Source organism: Cloeon dipterum, chromosome 2 (genome assembly GCF_949628265.1).
Source record: "Cloeon dipterum chromosome 2, ieCloDipt1.1, whole genome shotgun sequence".
Classification (NCBI taxonomy): Eukaryota; Metazoa; Arthropoda; class Insecta; order Ephemeroptera; family Baetidae; genus Cloeon; species Cloeon dipterum.
Window position 1 is genome coordinate 13,275,038 of NC_088787.1, and position 19,575 is coordinate 13,294,612.

Here is a 19,575-nt window from a genome sequence, read left to right on the forward strand (position 1 = left end):
ACCTGGGAAAATTTTAGCTTTTTCATAATTTTCAAGTAAAGATAACAAGGATTTAAAAAAAACATAATAAAACAACTTTAACAACATCCCTTTGTTGCGTGGTGCGAAAATACCTGCGGTGCATGAGCCTGCGAAGGTAATCAGCCCATTCGGCCGGAGTTATTCGCACAGGAAGTTAACCCTTTGACACCAAGTCCCTTTCGTCAGGGCTGGCTTTGCCGGGGGCTAGACGAAAAATCTGAAAATGTATCAAACTGTGTGGAATTTAACGGGGTATCGTTTGAGACCAATTAAGACGAGATTGGAAAAAACTCTGAGAGGAGGACTCACAATTGCCATTCAATTTTTTTGGTCGATTTTTCGACACTCAACTCATCGTGTGAGCATTATGAGCTAAATTTTGCTTCTGGTGAAATTGATTGGCAGATTTTCTCAAAAATTTAAACGGTATAACCTGGGAAGTTTTCAGCTTTTTCATAATTTTAAAGTAAATAAGGTAACAAAGATTTGAAAAAAAATAAAAAATAAAATACAAAGGCACGCACCCCTTTGTCGCGTGGTGCGAGAATGCCTGCGGTGCGTGAGTCTGTGATGGAATACGCTAGACGGAAGAAAAGCGCTGGCTGGTACCATCAGGTGCCAGGCGGCGTAAGATGAGCTGCTGGGCATGCCCAACTGCTATCGACCATTGGTTGCGAGTGGCGCTCTTGTTGTGCACCACCAGGGTCACGAATCACAGAGTTTACGTCGGAGAACAGCACGCGTCTTGTACAGACACGGATCAGTTTGTTTTCTTTGCCTGTTTTCATTGCCAAGTTAACCACAGACGCGAATTCAGCTGCTCTACTTCGTCTCATCGACAGGGTGAGTGACACTGTTTCTTTTTCTTACCCCTGTTTTTTCTACTTGCGTGTCTATTTAAGGCGCTTGGGTTAATTTCCATGGCAATCATATTTTGTTTCCCAAGTCCCGTTGGTTTATTATGGTTACGCGAAGACGCTTCTTAAAAATTATTTTATTCAGGCTTAAATTAAAGAATTATTTTCTCTGTTGCAATCTATATTTACTACATATGTATTTTTTTATTTCTTTTGAACCACCCTCCAGTTAAATAATAAATAATATAATTGATTACAATAGATTTTTAATACTGAAATATGCAATTTAAAAGATAGGAAAAATTAAAGTTATTTATTACAACATTTTAATTTTGTTAAGATAATTTTATTTTCTGAAGATATTTTGAATATTTTCGTGAAATTTACCATACGTTTGTCTCTTTCACAATTGTTCAGATTGTTTAGGTAAATAAATGCAAATAAAAAGGACGAAAAGTGCTCTCGGCAATAAATGAAACAATTCTGCACAATAAAATTAGGCTTAGTTTCTGGTGCAGTCTGTTTCCGCCTGATTTGTTTCACCGCCCTACATTGTTAGTCGTTGTATTTAAATTCCGGCAGCGAAGCAGCCCCTCCTAGCTGCAGCGCGGTCACACCACTCGGGAGAATAATTCGCATTCGCGCATTGATCAGCAGCAGGACGCACAAGGTCAAAGAAACTCAGCGCTCTCCACATTTAGGCATTTTGCTGCATTATAAATTCATAGCATTTTCTCGCTCCATATCTCCCTTTTTATTTCGAGACAGGAATTTTTTTCGCGCGAATGTGAAATGGAATCAAAGAATTGAGCATCGAATCGGAGAGTTTGCTCCCCACAAAATTATTTTACTTTTGGTGCCGACAGTTGACACAGAAAATCGGTCATGCCTGACAAACGGCCAGCGCACCATCTCCCTTTCATATCATGACGTGGGATGTGCTGTCCGAGCGGCGAGATCAGTTCGTGCTGGACCGTCAGTAAAACGCCAGCTTGTATTTTGGTAGTGTTCATTTCAAAGGCTTTAAACTGGAGAGTACCGGTGAAAAGAATACTCTTGGAGATGTTTCTTCTTCCCCAAAGATCACTTATGAGAAGTTTACTTCATACAGGTGTGTGTGTTTTTAGATATCCTCCCAGTTTTTAATATCTATATTGATCAATCAAATTTTTAGCAAAACAAAAACCTTGAAAACTATGGAGATTTCCTATTCAGGGACTGACACCGAAAGTATGATCCTATATACGCAAATTGAATTATTTTCCATGGGATTGGAAGGCGTCAATTTTATTTGTAAAATTGCCTTATTTTTAATTGAAGATTATTCATTTATATATAATTATACGATTTTCCTTTTAAATGTTATCGTTACATAGTAAATTTTAGATTCATTTCTCACTTCACTACTGCTCGTCAAAATTTATTCACAGCCGCCCGCAGCGTTGAAATATAAAATGCACTTAAAATTGATGACTCTTTCCACGCCCTATTATTGTATTTTAAGCTGTATTTTAGCAACACAAACGCTCCCAATTTTTAATTGCAGAGGTCGTAAAAATGGAGGGGCCTTCGCGGCGTAGGTTGCCCTTGCTCCTTACCCTGGACAACTTTGACTGCGCCGAGGCTCGAGACTCTCCTTACGTCCTAACGAGTCCAAGGTCACTGGAAGCCTGCAAAGTCTTGGGAATTAAGGTACAGAATTAAAATATTTAAAATTCATTGTTTTGTTACAAATTTAATGGATGTGTCATATCTTTAAACTTTGTTGTTTTATAATATGTGTAAATATTTCCAAAATGGATGAAATTTTAATAGGGTAAGAAAATTATCCTATTATTTAATGCGCATAGTTATGTGTCTAATTGTTTCTCATTCTACGCATGTTAATATTATGCTTTTCTCATTTGATTTAAAAATCCTTGATAGTTGATAGGCACACCACCTTTAAATTAAGATGTGAATTTGCTTTAATTTGTAATTTTAGGATTTTGTAGTAAAAAATGTATATAGCTGAATGAACTTTAACGCCGCAGCACTCTAATAATGATTGTGCACAATTTAGCTTTGAAAGTTTCCAAGTAGATATATCGCCCGATCAAAATCAAATTTAATTTTTCAGCCCGTTGAACTGCTTTACCAAAGTTTGGAGGAAGTGAGGCAGAAACTGGGCGAATCCGCGAGTCTCGACAGAGTGATCAGTGTGTACCAAAACCTGGAGCGAGAGCGGCGAAGTAAGCTAAGCACGTTATTTTATTCGCTCACTCACTCTGCGTGAAGTGAGAGGCGCAGTCAGCCACTTCCAAGAGGGCTTGAGTTTCAAAGACTTTGCATGCCATGTCACTTTTTTATTGCCCAATGCTATCGGGATGAAAATAGAGTGTGTGTGTATCGCAAAGAGGCGAATATTGGCCTGGATTTGTAAGCTGTCACGCACACCCTTTTCAGGCAAAATCGAGGCTTGCAAGGCAGTACGCGATCATCTTTCGCTGAGCACCACGGCGGATATAAAGGAGAACCAGAACCCGTCGCCGAAGAGCAGAAAAGAGCAGATTGAGCGAGACAACAACAATGTGGCGAGACACGACAAAGCGCTGAGGTTGGTGTACCCATCAAAAAACATATCCCACTTCTCAATCGCTTCAATGGCCAGATCCTTGGAGAATAACAGCGAGGAGACAAGTGGAGAGTCTTCTGCTGTCAAGTCTACGACTCCGTCCAAGCAAGGCATCAAAGCGCACGGCTCTCCAAACTCGAGGAAGAGCCCAACGTCAAGTGCGCTGAAGAAAGGCTCTTTTCTGATCAAGAGTCCCAGCCCCATTTTAAAAAATATCTCGCCGTCTTCGTCCCGAAAATCCAGTCCAACCCAAATTCCAGCACCGACTTTCAAAGTCTCTGCAACCCCACGGAGGAGGAGCATTGCCAAGTACAATTTAATTGGAGAAATTCACGGCAAATCGATTTTATTTATCAACATTTAATTTCAGAACCAGGCCAAGGACAGTTCCAAACAGAACATGCGCCCAAAGCCCCCCTTTGAGGAAGTCCTCGTTTGGATTTCCTTATTCAGCTGGTAAAAATCGCGTCACACGATTTTCTCCAGACTGCGGAAGACCAAAGTCCAGCACAAGCTACAGTTCGTCCTTGAGTGGAAGCCACAAGCATTACCCTAGGTATTGCACTTTGAATTGTCAAATGGCTCACTATCGAAACAGATAAGGACCGTTGTTAATTCTCAAATTTTCCCTAATTGAACCATCGTAAAAGCAATTAAATTAAATAATTTGATTTTCATAAAATTACCTGCGTGTGTATTTCTTTTTCGTGTCTATAAAAATATTTTATCCTGATTATTTGTCAAAAGCAGACGGCTTATAAACAGTGCCACCACTACAAGGAGCTCGTGTCTCTCCCCTTTCAAGTCTGCAAGATCTTCATCCAAATGGACCAGTGGTTCGGATCTGACATCATGCCGCAAAAGTCTGTTTGGTGAAATCAAATCACAGTTAAAGTAAGATTTTATTCAAATTATATTTATCATAGTCACATAAAAACACGCAAAAGTCTAAAACGCGTGTTACATTTCCAGCTTAGCATCAGCCACAATCCCTGAGCATGACCGGAGGATTTTGGATTCTATGGTGCTCAAGAGGGAGCAGGAAATCGCGGCAAAGCAGCTAGCGTTTGAGTCTCACCAGGCGTGGGAAGAGGCGCGAGAGGAGCGGAACAAGGTAAAGCTTCTTTTCCTCTACTTCAATCGACCCACTTGAAAATTTCTCGAGCAGGAAAAGGAGAAGCAGGCTTGTGTCTACAGAGACTACTTGAACAAAAAGAGGCGCCTTGAAAATGAAATGAGTGAAAGAAAAATGGCTTTGCTGAAGAAAGAGGAGCAAGAGGCAAAAATGCGCCTCCAGCAGAGTTTGGCAGAGAAGGAAATGAGGGCGGCGGCGAATCTAAAGGCCGTTGCTGTTAGCAAGGTAGCCTCTTTTGGTATGGTAATTGTTTCAACATTTCTGGAAATATCCTGAATTACAGTCTCATGGGCAAGGCGACAAAGCTGATGCAATTGAGCAGCAGAGGGCTGCTGTAGCCTCTGCAAGAGAGCAGATCCAGGAGCAGATGGAGCAGTGGAGACAAGGAGTTGGCCGAAGACAGGTCGAAAAGCTGAACCGGGCACATGAGGCTAGAGAAAGAAGTGCTGAACACATTAGAAGGGTAATTACACTGGCATTCTTTGAATAAAAAACTGTTTTATAGTTTGATCAGAGCACTGGTTTAATTATAAATAGAGACTTTGAGGTTTTTAGTTTACGGAGAAACCATTGAATTCGTGTAGCAAATTTTTCGATTCTACAATTGAGACTTAGGAGATTTTTTAGACAATGGCCAAAATTTCAAAATTGATTTAATAATATAGATTTTGCTAAATTCAGCTGGAATGTGGATTGTAGACATTTGGTCATTGGTACAAAGCGATCGGGGGATCATTTTTGACGTCACGGAAATTTTAAAAAATCCAATATAGGTTCATACCAGGATTTTTTTTAATAGCTAACTGTGGAGTAAAAATCTTGTCATATTCTGAACGAAAGTTTGAAAACATTATCTAAAAACGGCAAATGAGCTCCTTGCCAATTTCCCACAAAATTCGAGAAATAGAGACTTCTGGAAAGTCAAAATGTCTATTTTTAAAATATAATCATGATTGAGTAAAAGCTGAGTTCAAATTTTTAATATTTAACATTTCCCAAGTTAAATTCCATAATGATTTTCAGCATTTTAAAATTAATCGCCAGTTCCATGGAATCAAAACTTTTCTCCTGCTTATATCTCTAAAAACAATTATTTCGCAAAAACTAAATGAGTTCCCTTTGTAGGCATTATTTGACTGCGCCTATTAAATGTTATCCATCCTATAGAGAGTTGCCAGTGCAAATAGAGTTGAGGAAATGCGCCGTGCCGAGCGAAAAAAGCTGATGGAGGAGGAGAGAAACCAAGCCTTGGCAGCCATGAGGGCCAAGTGCGAGGAAAAGCTGAAGAGAGCTGAGACGAGGCTGAGCACGATTTCCGTGGATAAAGAGAGAAATCTCAAAGGCCAGAGGTAAAGAATCGTAAATTGTGCTCAATTTTATTCAAAAGCGTGCGCGTGTGGTTATTAATCAGTGAGGCCAGGACAGTGAAATTTGAGAGCGCTCGAAGGATGCACGCGGAACTTGAGCAGGGTTTGCAGCAGTGGCGTCAGCACTGTCGACAGCTGCAGACAAAGGCGGCTGAAGACGCGGCGAAAAGAGCCACACAGCAGTATTTGGAGAAGAAGAGGAAAGCTGAGAGTGCCAACAAGGCAAAGGAGGAGCACCACACGATAGTCATGAGCAGGTAAAGACGTGCATGATACTCGCAACACCGTTATAAATCAATCTCCAACACTCTAGACCTTGTCCAGAGTGTAGTGTAGTTGTCACAAGCAAACTGATTGTGATAGTGAGTCTCCCGTTTCTAATTAAAGCTGGCTAATTCAATCGGTGCCAAACTTTCAGAATATCTGCAAACCAGAACGCGTTACTCGAGGCGCGGCGCAGTGCCCTCTTGGCCAAGGAAGACAAGATGCGGCGTCTGCAGCTCCTCAGAGAGAGTTCTGTCCACGAATCGAGAAGCACGGCCCAAAGCACCGCCCTCCTGAGGGACTCGGTCCGGTGAGTTTTCCTAATTGCAGTGCCGATCCAACTGGTTGGGCACTGCACTCTCTTGTCGAGATTTGCTTCAACGAAAGCGTGGTTGTGGTTTTAGAAGGACTCTGACCCCAGACACTTTTGACAAGCTGGTGGCTCGCACTGCTCTGGAGACGAGAGTGACTGCGAGCAGGTCTAGTACCATCAGCTCACTGCCAACTTCATCTTCCAAGTCCCACATTTTGCTGGGCTAGGTTTAAACCGAAATGCAAACGCTAGAGAAATTACTCTCATGCATATATTTGTCGTGATGTGATTTTCACCGTGCTTTTGTCTGTGCTGCGTGACACTCATAATGTAGAATAGGTATGTAACTTGTAAATGAAAGGGTAAGCAAATTTTGTACAAAACAATTTATTTATTAAAACACCATAGTTGGACATTCTGCTCTTTTTTACTTGGCTGACTAAAAAAATGCCCGTACTTTGACCGTATTACAAAATTAATGACCCACTGTGACTTAATATGATATAGATTTCCGTTTGAATTTTTGTGAGTTTTACAGGAAGATTTTTGTGACAACTAAAGAGCCCGTTTTTAGTGTGTAGCAGTTTACGATTACCAACCTTATTAACATTTCATGACTAGATAAATTTATTGTGCAGAGACTTTTTAATTAATTTGGAGACATGTTTGACAAAATTGCCAGCCAGTTGAAAACAAAAAATATATATATGTATGGTTTAATAATCTCTAAGTATGCGTTTAATTTAAAGTTAATCTTACAAATATTACACTGTGCGCCCATTTTTGACACATTTTGCACGAGTCTGTTTCAAATTTGAACGTGTTTTCAATCTTGAGACCGCTCTTGATGGGCAAAAAATTAAACACACAGCAGTACATCACATACGAAATGCTCGAAATTCCATTTCTTCTTTCCGATTCAGTGACGATGAGGTGAGAGTAGCACAAAGTCCGAAAACAATCATCGAGCATTAGATTTTCCAAGTTTCGATCCTCGCCGTTGAGTATTATCCATAATGTAATATGTACACAATCATTTTTTATTACACAAAATCAGTTTTCTTTTCTTTCTTTTTTCATGTCGTTATTCCAGACTCGAAAATATACAAACATCTTCTTGCACCTTAAAAAATCTCGTTTGGGGATTCTTTTTGAGTGTGGAGAAATTAAGAGTCGCGATTAGAAAAGAGATGATTGGATTAACACACTGAAAATATCGATCAATGCAGCACAAATAGGCCAGCTACAAAGAGATAATATAATATTTTGGACATCAAGTGTATGAAAATCAAATCGAATATCCATGGACATTTGGTCAGTTTTATATTTGTGAATAGCCACTGAGGATCCAACAGATTGACAAAGGGTTCATCGCCTTTTCGGTAGCTGACGACGGTACATCAGCCCCAGCAGCGTAGAATCGTTTTTTACACAATACAAACTCCATATCAAACAGTTCGTGTGCTTCAGATGTGTATGCTTATTAAGGCAAATTGAAAGTATCTCAATTTCAAACGTTTCCCGGATTATTCATCAATAAATAAGATTTCTTGTTTATATTCAATCGGAAGAAAAGTAGAGAGTAACAAAAAATATCTCGTCTCATGCTTTTCTCGGTATGGAAAAGTTTGGAGTCGCAAAAAAATAATTTACAGAGATGCTGTGCTGAGAGTATGTGAGAGTTATATCGTTTCTTTTAAATTGAAGCGCTTTTGTAATGAAAAATGTGGAATAAATGCGTTAATATGTATCTAATCTGCTTACGAAGAGGTTCTTTCTGTGTTGAATGGAGTGAGAGGTATACATGCATGTTGATGGAACGACCAGTTTATAATCTTCTGTTGCAAATGATGGCTTACAATGACTCCATTTAATCGTGGTACATTCAAGCACACTGATTTTACAGCAATCATTATAATTAACACAAAATTGTATTTACTACATTAATCAATCCGCACTACTACTTTCCGCACAAGAAATTAGAAAATGTATTGACTGAGACTCGGGGGTAAATTTCAGTTAGGAAGATGCTAATTTGGAATGGGTCGAGTGTATTCTTTCCTTTTCAATGAAAAGTTAAAATTTTATGAGATAATAGCACCCATTACTTAATTAATAAGTTATTAGAAAGAATTCACTATGTAGTCAAAAATTAAATCTGTGATTTTCAGATAAACAATTTGTGCTGAAATCATATCATTTAAAGATCAAATTTTTGCCTTAGATCCTGAAAAATGCTTGGAATATTAATTTTATCAGTCATTATATAATATCAGGACACACTGATGTGCTTGAATCTTTTTTTCGAACAAAATTAAGCACTTCTTTTTTCTCCTCCCTCAACCTTGATATCATAATCAATGCATTACGCGCGACTCAACATCACATTATTTTGTCCAACTCCTTTCCTAGACCCTAACCTTCAAATTATCTCGTCGTAGTTTTTATTTTTTATATTTTTGGCATCTTTGAAAATCTAACAAGAATAATGCAACAATTATTTTGTTAGGAGATAGCGCTGAAAATCCCACTTTTTCTGTCTTCTTCGCTCGAGTCGATTTTGGCGGATTTCCACGAAAATGCGTATTTTTTTTTAGCAACGCGCGCAGTTTAAACTTTTTTTTCTATCCGAGTGTCCACCAGAGAATGTACCTGTATTGTCGAATTCAAAACTCATTGGAGGTGAGACGACCGTATTAACACGCAGTGTCCAGCCTCCAGGGCAACCACCAGCGGGGCGAGCACATTTTGCTGGTCGTCGTCCAGATGCCGTTGTCCAAGCTCGATTCCGACCGCTTTTTGCGGCCCTTGGTCGTTCGCTCAGCCTTCTTCACGAAGCGGACGTTAAATGGATCCTCAGCCAGCTCAGGGTATTTCTGCACGTCATGCGAGTACTCGCCCTCGTACGCAGTGGCGCTCCCGGTCTGCGTGATTTCTTCCACTTCGGCTGGCGTCCAGTCGAAGCTGCCGGACAGACCGTTCTTCAGCAGCTCCTTTTCCCTGTGCCATGCCTTGCGGATGGCTAAACTTCTGGCGTGGTGCAGCAGACGCTGCTTTTCCCTGGTGGCTGAAGTGCCGTACCTGGCGAACAAAATTAAAATTTATTCAAATGTGGTGACAATGAATTCCTTTTTGAAGCTAAAAAACATAAATTTATATTTGATAAAACATATGACCAACTGAATATTTGGGATTGATTCCTCTATATCTAAAAATTTGCATCATAACCGCGCCTAAACAAAATTTATTTTTTCTCCTCACTGAAAATTTCCTACCTCCTGTTAGATATTGATCGAATTTCTTTTCTTTGAAATTGAAAATTAAATTTTCTAGAACGAAAGGTACGTTTGTGCGGAGAAGTTGCTTATAAAGTTACTCTCTGGAATTTTTAAATACCTCAAATTGACGACAGCGCTGGGACTGTGGATTTTCAAATCAATAACTTTTCCTCCTGAGAGCCCTTCGGTGGACGAGTCTTTTTCGTGGAAGGTCAGGTTAACCTGGTTGCCCAACCTCTTGATCTGACTGTGGTCCTCTGATGCTCGCCACATGTCTTCCTTGACGAAGTAAAACGCGTCTTGCGAGTGCACCATCAGTGTGAAGTCAAGCATCAAAGACTGGTTGAATACAGAAGTGAACACATCCCTGCAGAAGAGCAAAAAGTAATATTCAGTATGTTTTGTTGGCTTTGCAAACACTCGAATCGTACCTATAAATCGAGTTAGCGGCTTGAACACTGCTGACAACAGCCTGATTGCCCACTCGCGACACCAGGATACCCTTTCCGAATGGAGGGTCTGCCATGGTCACCCTGACGGGCAGTGGTGGCCACGAATCCTTTTGGATGGCCGAGTGCATCAGCGAGGAGAGCATTTCTGATCTGTATCTGCGCTCTTGCAGGTGCGTGACGAGCCCAATTTTGGCGCTCAAAGGAGTCGCCCCGACCTGGATGGACCCTGACAGGGTGGGAGGCTGCACGGGTGGTGCGGGCCAGTTGGAGAAGAGGTCGCTGCTGGCTGCTGGGAATCCTCCGACCTCAGCAGGGAAGAGCTGTGGCGCCAGGCTTCGCAGGTCGTGCCCCATCAGCTTGAGCCATCGGTTGTGTTCTGTTGAGGAATCAATCATTTTAGTAACTGATAATAAAGGGGATGATTTTAACTCTTCACCTGTCATGAGAGACCGTGCATTCTCAGGCATATTGCGGTCTTGTCCCGCGTTGATGGGGTCGTTTCCGTTGAATCGGTACAAGTGCAGTTGGCCAGGCGTGTTGATCCTGTCCAGGATGCCCTCCCACCTCGGGGTCATCCACTGTCCGATCAGCGGATCGTACACTCCTCCTCGGGCACCAGGCATGTGCACCAGAGAGGTGACCTTGTCTAAAATGCCTCCGTAGAAGTCGATGGGCATGTACAGGTAGGGATTGGAGTCGTAAACGATGTGGCCGTACGGCGACCGCATGATTTCCCTGATGCCCTCGCCGTACTGGTTGAACATCATGATGGGGGTGCCGCAAAGGTCAGTGGCCACGTAGTACCGGCTTCTGTACACCTGGGCGTAGATCAGGTGGCCGAGGTCGTCGTACACCAGCGACATCAGTTTCCCGTCTCTGGGACTGTAGATCTGGCTCACCTGCGCAAAATTTCACATCAAAACTAATTTACAAACTGCGAAAATAAGAAATACCTCGTGAGGCCTGTCTTGGTTCGTGTAGAAGAACTGGGTTACATTTCCATAGTTGTCCTTTCTGGCGGAGAGCCGGTCCATGTGGTCATAGAAGTACCTGATGTCGAACCTGCCCTTCTTGCTGGCCCTGGTGAGCAGACCCTTGGCATTGTACTGGAAGTGCTCGTCCCTGGCGTTCTGCACCACCAAACCGCGGCTGTCGTACTTGTAGGTTCCCTCTCCAAACTTGACGATTCGGTCCAAAATGTTGTACTCCATCGGGATGTTGTTGCCTCGGTAGGTGAGGGATAAGAGGTTGCCGTTGTCGTCGTACTTGAAGCTCCACGGCTCCTGGCCCTCGACACCTCTGAGCTGGCCATCCGGGTCGTAGCTGAAGTTCTTCACGTTCGTGTAGGTGTTTACACCGACGCCCTGGCGCGTGTAAGTCTTAGACTGGGCGATTTTGCGGCTCTGGGTGTAGCTGAATTCAGTGCGGATCACTTCCATTCCGTGAATGGTGAGTGCAACCTGTTGAGAAAAAAATTGTTAATTGTACAAAATAGGTGAAAATCCATTACCTTGGATTCCCTAAAGTGCCTATCCAAGTGTCGTGTAAATGTAGCAGTCCCGTCAGTTAGTTCAGTCTTGTTCATTTTTGGCTGGCTGAGGGTGAACTGGCCAATTGTTTCGGGCAGTCCGGTCCTACTGCTGTAAGATTGAATGAGATCCGGCAGGGTTTGCCCGCCGATTCGACCCGTCACGCCCGTTAGCCGCATGTTTGCGTCATATTCGTAAGTGAATTTAGCGTTGCTCAGACCAGTCTTGGCGCCAAAATCGTACCGCTCTTCAGTGAGAAGTCCCTTAATGTACTGAGAATCTCTTCGATACTCGTAATCGTTCCTCTCATTGTGCACAATTTCGCTTGGGAACCCTGAGCTAGAGTAGGAAACTTGAGTTTTGCCGTCTCCGTGAACAACCTAAATCCAGGGGTAAATTATTATTGCAGTAAATTAAATTTAAAATTACAAACCTCTGTGACTCTTTCCGCTTCGTCGTATCTGTACAATACTCTTGCGCCCTCGCCAGGCAAGACTGACTGAATCAATTTTCCAGAATGGCTGAAATGCTGCAAATAGGCGCGTTGGCTGCCAGGTGGGGTGTAACTTAGCCGCATGAATCCAAATGACTGTTGGGCCGAGAAAATGTGCTTGGTCTCGCTGGGCAAAGTGATTTGCTTGAGTCCACCCTGCTGGTCGTACTGGAAAGTGAACCTGCGGCCGCTGGGTAATGTCACTCTCGACACCTGTTCAAATCAAATGATTATATTTATTAGGATTAAAAAAAATTTAAAATTACCATTTTGAGCTCGTTGTAGGTGTATGTGGTCGACTCTTTCTTGCTGTTGATTACTTCAGAAAGAAGCCCGTGCCTGTCATATTGGTATTTTTCCGAGAGATCTCCCCACGTCCAGCCATCAAGGCGGTTGAAGCGGTCGTAACTGATGTTGAACGCTTGACCATGCTCCGAAGGGTCCCATGAAACCGGTTGTCCAGCTAAGTCGAAGTGGACGGACAACAAAGTTTGGTGGTCTCGGTCGTAATAGGTCTCCTTGCTGTTGTGGTGGTCGTACTCAACAGTCAGTACTTTGCTTGCGTTCACCTGAAATTTTACGTTAGATTGTTTGAAATGAAAAAAAACATCCAGCTCCAACCCAAAGTTCGCGGTCTAGCTTCTGTCGTTCGGCTTTAACGTCTCCAGAAAGGCGATATTTGCACTCGACAGTATTAGCAATGCCATCTCCGATGATCAGACTCTGGCTGGCTGCCAAGGGCAACATCTCAGCCTCGACCGGCATCGTCAGCTTGAGTAAGGGGTGCTGGGCGCCCGTCTCGCTGTGCAGTTCAGCGCCCCAGCCAGCGCGGCTCCAGAAAGAGCCATTGGTCAAAGCTTTTGACTCGCTCACAGTGCCAGCTGCGTAAAAGGATGAGAGAGAACGTTAGGCGTGTGCTGCTGCAGCTGATTTATTTTTAATTTAATCCTACCATGGCTGATTTCCAAGGCTTTAGCAGGTCCCCGCATCCTCAGCTCCGCAGGCTGCCGATTGTTCTGCGCCACTTTCACAATAACGCCTTGGTCAGATTGCAGTTGGAACTTGAAATTCATGGTTTCGCCGGTTGGGAGAATCACGTGGCTCAAACGACCGTTGCTGTCGTATCTGGGAAATAAAAATTGTGGAGTGAAGATTAGCTTTTAATTTTATTATTAAAGCATGGTCCTTTTTGGTAAAAATTTTTCTCTTCTAAAACAAAATAATATATAAAACGATTTTTAAATTTAACAACAAAAATTCGAGAGTGAAGTTTTTTTTAACCGTTTATTTTATCCTTGTGCAAAATTTCACTCCTCTCATTTGAAGGAATGAAAAATAAGCAATAAAACAGATTTAAAAAAGTAGGCAACCTGCAGTATTGATGGGTCGAGCGGGTTGCATATCTAGTTTTTGACTTGATTCACGGGCTTACCTGTAGATGAAAGCGTTGCCTTTGGTGTCGGTTTTGCTCGTGAGCAAGCCGTTGGTGCTATCGTATTCAAGGTCGATTTCCGACCGCCCTTCTTCCTGCGTCAACTTGGTCAGGAAGCCGACTCCGGTGATCATGAGGTCACTCTTGTGGTCTTGCGTGCTCTCGATCGTTCCCACAACATTGGAGTAGTCCCGCAGGAATTGGAGTTTGTTTTCAGCGCCGTCGGTGACCTTTGAGAGTTTGCCAAAACTGGTGTTCTTGCTGTAGCCGAACTTGTACTTGATTTTGCCCGAGGTCAAATCCTTTGTCAACACATGCTGGCCGTATCTGTAACAAAATGGTGTCATTAAAATCGGCGAAATTACACTCTCTGCGGGCGAGCCAACCTATTGAAGCTGTAAATTTCGTTGGAGGCCGGGTAGGGAATGTGGAAGTCCCCGTTCGTGTCGGCGGTGGGCAGGTAGTGCTGCAGCGACAAAATGTGCAGACTGCCGCGGTCGGCAACGTGCAACACGCCGTCGGGTGACACGGTCATGGCCGAAATTGATTCAAACTGCGCGTTGGACGACAAAACGGTGTCCCTGGGGGCGCCGGGCGGCAGCTTGGGCGTCGGCGTGCACTCGCAGGTCACGTTGTAGAAGGCGTGCTTGATCGGGCACTCGCAGCGGGGCGCCGCTTGCCTGCCAGCGAAGTCCATGATGCGGCCCGAGGGGTCGATCAACCGGATTGCGTTGACGCGCCGAGAGTCGGTTTCGGCGATGTAGAGGTCACCCTCTGGCGAGAAGGCCAGACTCAGGATGGAGCCCAGAGGGGTGGACGTTGCCTCCTCGTCAGCGTCCTCCGCCTCCTGCTCTTGAGACGCGGGACAGTGTAGCGGAGTTCCAGCAACAACCTGAATAAATTTAGACGAAATTTTAGTATTTTCTTTCATTTATTTGAGCTAAGAAAGTGTTTGGAGTTTTGCATGTTACTTGAAGATGAATTGTTCTTTTCATTTAAACTGCTTTTGGCGATCACGTCAAGACTTTGGAATTAAGGGTCGTTAATTTTACATAAAAAATTCGCCAGATCTTATTTTGTTGTTCAAGATTTTTAGGGCCGTATAATATATTTTTATTTGTGACTTACAAGCTGTTTGTGATGGTTATTAAGTGTAAAATAATGTTTATTTGAATGGAGATTAAATGAATACATTGAAGCTAAGAAAATACGTTTAATCGACTTAAATTCCAAATCTAAAGATTTAAATTGCAACGTAAGCAATAACAATATTTTTCACTTTTTGGCAAGTCCAGCTGAAAATTTATTCGAATCCGAAATATTATTAATAAATTTCGCACGAAATTTAATGCTTTCAGTGCATTCCCTGCATAAATGTGATTAATTCTTGTATTATTTCAAAACATTTGAAAGCTAAACTTCACCAAATGCAGAAGCAGTACAGCTCCGTGTGAAAATTTCAGAGTTTCGCTTCCGGCTGACAGCTTTTAATTTGCCTGAGGTTTGCTTTGGCGAGCTAAATGTTTACATACCTTCACTTTGAGGTCGTCAGTGAGTCGGAGCACGAGGTGGTCATCGATAAAATAGAGGCTGCCGTCGAGCGGGCTGAGAGCCAAGCCAGTTGGCCACTGCAGTTGAGCCTGCTGGGCAGGAATAGAGCCGTGGCAGGGGATGGGTTTCCAGTGGTTGTGGTGGCCATGGTGGCCGACCAGAGTGTGGATTATGCCCTTGGTGTCGACAATACGAATGTTCGTGCCGTCCGCAATGTACATGGTCTTGTCGGCGGAAATTGCAAGTCCTGCCAAGCACAACACCAACGCAAGAGAGTTAGTGCAGTTCGCAAAAGTTTGCGCATAAAATAGGGAAACTTGTAACTCACTGTTTTACAAAGGGAATACAAATTTTACGAGAGATTCTAGCTTTTAATGACAAAATTAATTCTGCTTTTACTGGTAGTAAATATACTATGTATATTGATTTTACCTTTAGGATGTGCAAGTTTTGCCTCCTTAGCGGGTCCTTCGTCACCACAATTACTTTCATCTCCAGGGATGCAACGTTCACCAGACCCAACCGCAGATTCAAAGTTGACACCTGGATCGCTCACTTCGTCGAGCGAAATGACCCTCAAAATCTGGTGCTTCTCAGGGTTCGAGACGTATAAATGGCCGTCGGCGGGTGATATGCTCAGGTAGTACTGGTATGACACCTGCGTTGCGCTGTGAATAAAATGAAATGACGGTTCCTTTCAGTAGCTGTTTCGTAATTTTGGTTAATTTCGAGAATGTTGCTATCGATTCGCGAGAAATAAACGCGTTGCTGGACAAAAATGTGTCAGCGGTGGCTGTGACATGGTAATCTTGACAGACAGCGGGGGTTCAATGGTGACACGCGAAAAATGACAATTCTCGAAAAGGAAAAATGCGGCGCATTTTAACTGACAACTGACCAAAACTTTTCTGCGCTCTCCTGGATATTTTACTCGCTCAGTTTCAATTTAAATTGATTTATAAAATTTAGGTATGACCATATTAATTATTTTGATAAGCACCACGAATTTCTCGATATCAATTTCCCTCACTAGATTTACATTTTCGAGTTCAGTTATATACATTTTTTTCCAGCCCAGATTAAATTTGTCTGGTGCCTGACAATTGTTTGCTAATAGGACTCTCGTGTTTGGAAAAAAATCCGCTCGCGACAAAGTGAAAGGAATAAATTTCAGGCTCAAACCGTCAGCTTCATCCAATTATTGTGGCAGATTTTGTCAAGCGCTGTATCGATTCGCGGGGAAAATCGCGCTGGACAAAAAAGCGTCAGCAGTTGTGACACCGTCGAGCTGACGGGCAGGTGGGGTTCGCTCGAGCACCTTTCATGTTTTCCCACGGCGGATCCGCCGGTGCCAAACACAATGGATAGTGTCATCGCATTGTTCAGCGCCGCGGGTATTTTACAGCAAATATGTTCATGAAGATGCGGCGAACGGCAGCCGGCGCCATTGTGTGTGTAGTGGGCCGCTAGTTTGGCTCACAATAAAACTGCATCGCGCGTCGTCACACGCAAACACGCTCATGACCGTACTATAGTGGATCGCAGCAATAACACGACTAACGCATTATGGTGATCATCACAGCACGCGTTTATTTTTATTTCGCTCCTTGGTACTGGCGCCACTGCCGAAATTTTATGCCAGAGACGTGGAAGACAGGGCAAAATGGAGATAAATTCTCGGCTGCTTTTCATGCAATGGTTTTTAGACTCAAAAGAAACCATCGTTTCAAAACTATACATTTTGTAAATATTATCAGGCTTGATAGCTACATGATATTCGGTCATAAATCCAAACAAAGACACCGAAAATGAGCGTACGGGCGATTTGTAATTTTGGACTATTTGTCACATCCCCCATTTAACACTGAGAGCCGCACTCCGGCCAACTAACTCGGTGGAATGTGATCGATACGGCACTACTTCTGCACGAGCGAGTAAATTTCCACACGCCAGTGCCAAAACGGCCGAGTTAAAATGCAATTTGCGAAGTCGAATTCAGCCTTGTTTATGCTTGCGCGAGATATTTAATGAGTTAAGCTACATCTCCAACTGAAAAATTAACGTCGAGTTAAGAGAATGACTTATAGCCGCGAGGCCCTAATTGCATTTCTGTGCCACTTTTAATGAGAATCGCGCACATGAGGGGAGAGCAGAGCAAAGAGTTTCGGCTGCTTGCCGACGTGCCGTTTGTGGAGAATTATTGTCGTTTTAATGCGTTCATTTGATGTCTCTTTATAATCGCTGGAAAGTGAAATAACGGCGAAATTTAATTTCCTCCGCCTGTGCTGCGCGTTTTATGGACTGCTTCTCAACACGTTGACGCGCACAGCCCGAGCGCGGGGGTGTCATTCCTCAAAAGGATTAGGAGTCACACTCGACAGCATGATTTGACTCGCGTAAAAACGCCATGCTGTAGGGAGATGCGCTAGACGCGTTGTCCAAAAGAATATAAAAAATTTGTTTGCATTTAAAAAACACAATCATTGTATAGTTTGATTGAAGTAAAAAGCTTTACAGAAAATTTATGAAATTTTTTTTTACCCTTTATTCGAAATTCTATCTTAAATAGGAAAAAAGTAAAATGTTCCAGGTTGCCGTTAAAATTTTTGAGAAAATATAGGCTCAAAAGTTTGTATGCTAATCAAGCTGCGTCCCTTATTGGAAAACCATGATTTATTTCACAATTTCGGGAGTTTTAACTCAAACTTCTGACACTGTTAGATAGATCGCGACGAGAGGGATCGAAATCAATCGAAAAAATCATTATACTATCGCGAAATTTGGCGAAATTTGAAATTTAACTTTTTCGGTCCTGATTTCATTATAAGTCAACAATGCAAAATAGTCTTAATTGTTTGTCTGGATAAAGCTCAACTTTAAAACCAACACTACGGTTTTATTACTAGATCTAGAACGATTAAATCTATCTCATTTGGCATTTAAATTGAAGTCATCGTCCTCGTTTTAATTATACCATCTTCGATGGTGAAAATATTGATTAGAAAGGCATTAAGTGAGTAAAAAGCAGGAAGCTCCGCTCGAGGCGGGCGCGTATCTCCGTTTACGGCCTCTAATATGCGCGCGTCTTTTCATCACAATAAAGGAAGCTGCCGGCGAGTTTTGTTGCGAAGAGCGGTTTACGACTCGCGAGAATGATTCGCGACCGTAATTTTATTATGGCTCACACACGCGCCAACGAGAGAGCAAGCAAGGGGGGCTGCTGAGACGATAAAACGGGCACATACCTGAGTTTGAGCACCGTGTAGACGCGTCCCTCAGGAGTGACCCTGCGCACCAGATTGAAGTCCCCGACATAAATACTGCCATCCTCCCCAGAGGCCAGAGCCACCGGGGTCAGCAGCCGGGCGTCCTTTGACAAACCGTTGCAGTCATTGCAGTCCAGAGTGCGTTGCAAACCGTTGCCCAGGAGAACCTGCACCGTGCGTGGGTAGCGTTTGAAATGCAGCGTTGCGCCATCGCCCTTTTGCAGAATTCCTGTGTGCATTAAACATGAGTAACATTACTTGTAAATAAAGACGATTTGTTGTGTCCAGGAAAGAGGAAAAAAAGCAATACAAATTTACAAAGTCGTAGAGCAGGGGATAATAGAGTCAACAAGACTTTAGTATTTCAGTGCTGAATATTGTAAAATTAAATAACAATCAACTAAAAATTTCATGATAAAAGAACTACAATTTTTACTGACAAGGAAAGTGTAATAATGCTATTTTTTCGTTAGTGCAAGACTAATTTGCAAGCGCTTAAATGACCGATGAATAAATTTGGAATTTTTTTCTATGAAAATCACGGAATTATGAGATAATTGTTCTATATTTATGAAGCAGTCTAGAGCTTTAATTACATCACAAATGAATTTAAATTATTTCAGGTTTGAAAACAATTTAATTTAAGATTTTTTATAAATTTTTAATAGTTCAGATCGAAAATGCAAGAAATTTTTGATCGGCAGAATAATAGGAAACTAGCTTTTGAAATATAAAAAGGTTTTTTTAATCAAGTAAGTTACAGAGGCCAAAACAAAAACCCTTATGAGATTTTTTTATCACATTAATCTTTAAATTAGCCAAAAATTGATTTATTTTTTATCAGAATTTGTATCCAATTCAAATTACGTGCAAATTCTGCGAACATTGAATAAATTTGTTTATTATTCAGTAAGAATATTTAAAACTCCGTGTCCAATAGAAAATATTCAACCACAAAACTTCACATCACGACACGCTTCAAGAGACCATGGAACTTATCAAA

At 42.3% G+C, this 19,575-nt stretch overlaps 2 protein-coding genes across 13 annotated transcripts in view; one reads left to right on the plus strand and one right to left on the minus strand.

Annotated features, from left to right (window-relative positions):
- Positions 1-596: 596 nt before the first annotated feature.
- LOC135938111 (coiled-coil domain-containing protein 177-like) lies at positions 597-6,986 on the plus strand. 6 transcript variants are annotated; one of them, XM_065481660.1, is made up of 16 exons: positions 767-864; positions 1,745-1,989; positions 2,053-2,108; positions 2,425-2,570; positions 2,998-3,109; positions 3,324-3,474; positions 3,529-3,801; positions 3,863-4,048; positions 4,240-4,386; positions 4,465-4,606; positions 4,661-4,852; positions 4,911-5,090; positions 5,795-5,976; positions 6,039-6,251; positions 6,413-6,568; positions 6,663-6,986. In XM_065481660.1, exons 3-16 carry the CDS (start codon positions 2,075-2,077, stop codon positions 6,796-6,798), a joined length of 2,250 nt encoding a protein of 749 aa, XP_065337732.1. In that variant the 5' UTR covers positions 767-864; positions 1,745-1,989; positions 2,053-2,074; the 3' UTR covers positions 6,799-6,986. The 6 variants fall into 6 exon arrangements, with proteins under 6 accessions (XP_065337730.1, XP_065337727.1, XP_065337728.1 ...); XM_065481659.1 differs by lacking the exon at positions 2,053-2,108; XM_065481658.1 differs by lacking the exons at positions 1,745-1,989; positions 2,053-2,108 and having other exon boundaries at positions 597-864; positions 6,666-6,986.
- Positions 6,943-19,575, minus strand: part of Ten-a (tenascin accessory) — a 336,505-nt gene continuing 323,872 nt past the window's right edge. For all 7 annotated transcript variants that reach the window (XM_065481647.1, XM_065481650.1, XM_065481649.1 and 4 more), the window contains 15 exons: positions 18,552-18,801; positions 15,739-15,974; positions 15,288-15,553; positions 14,142-14,647; positions 13,756-14,082; positions 13,276-13,448; positions 12,945-13,204; positions 12,590-12,892; positions 12,264-12,536; positions 11,812-12,210; positions 11,255-11,761; positions 10,738-11,200; positions 10,281-10,677; positions 9,968-10,216; positions 6,943-9,652 (listed from right to left, as the gene is read on the minus strand). In XM_065481647.1, the coding sequence (XP_065337719.1) occupies positions 9,268-9,652; positions 9,968-10,216; positions 10,281-10,677; positions 10,738-11,200; positions 11,255-11,761; positions 11,812-12,210; positions 12,264-12,536; positions 12,590-12,892; positions 12,945-13,204; positions 13,276-13,448; positions 13,756-14,082; positions 14,142-14,647; positions 15,288-15,553; positions 15,739-15,974; positions 18,552-18,801 (4,994 nt within the window). In that variant the 3' untranslated portion in view covers positions 6,943-9,267. The remainder of the gene's footprint in view (positions 9,653-9,967; positions 10,217-10,280; positions 10,678-10,737; positions 11,201-11,254; positions 11,762-11,811; positions 12,211-12,263; positions 12,537-12,589; positions 12,893-12,944; positions 13,205-13,275; positions 13,449-13,755; positions 14,083-14,141; positions 14,648-15,287; positions 15,554-15,738; positions 15,975-18,551; positions 18,802-19,575) is intronic.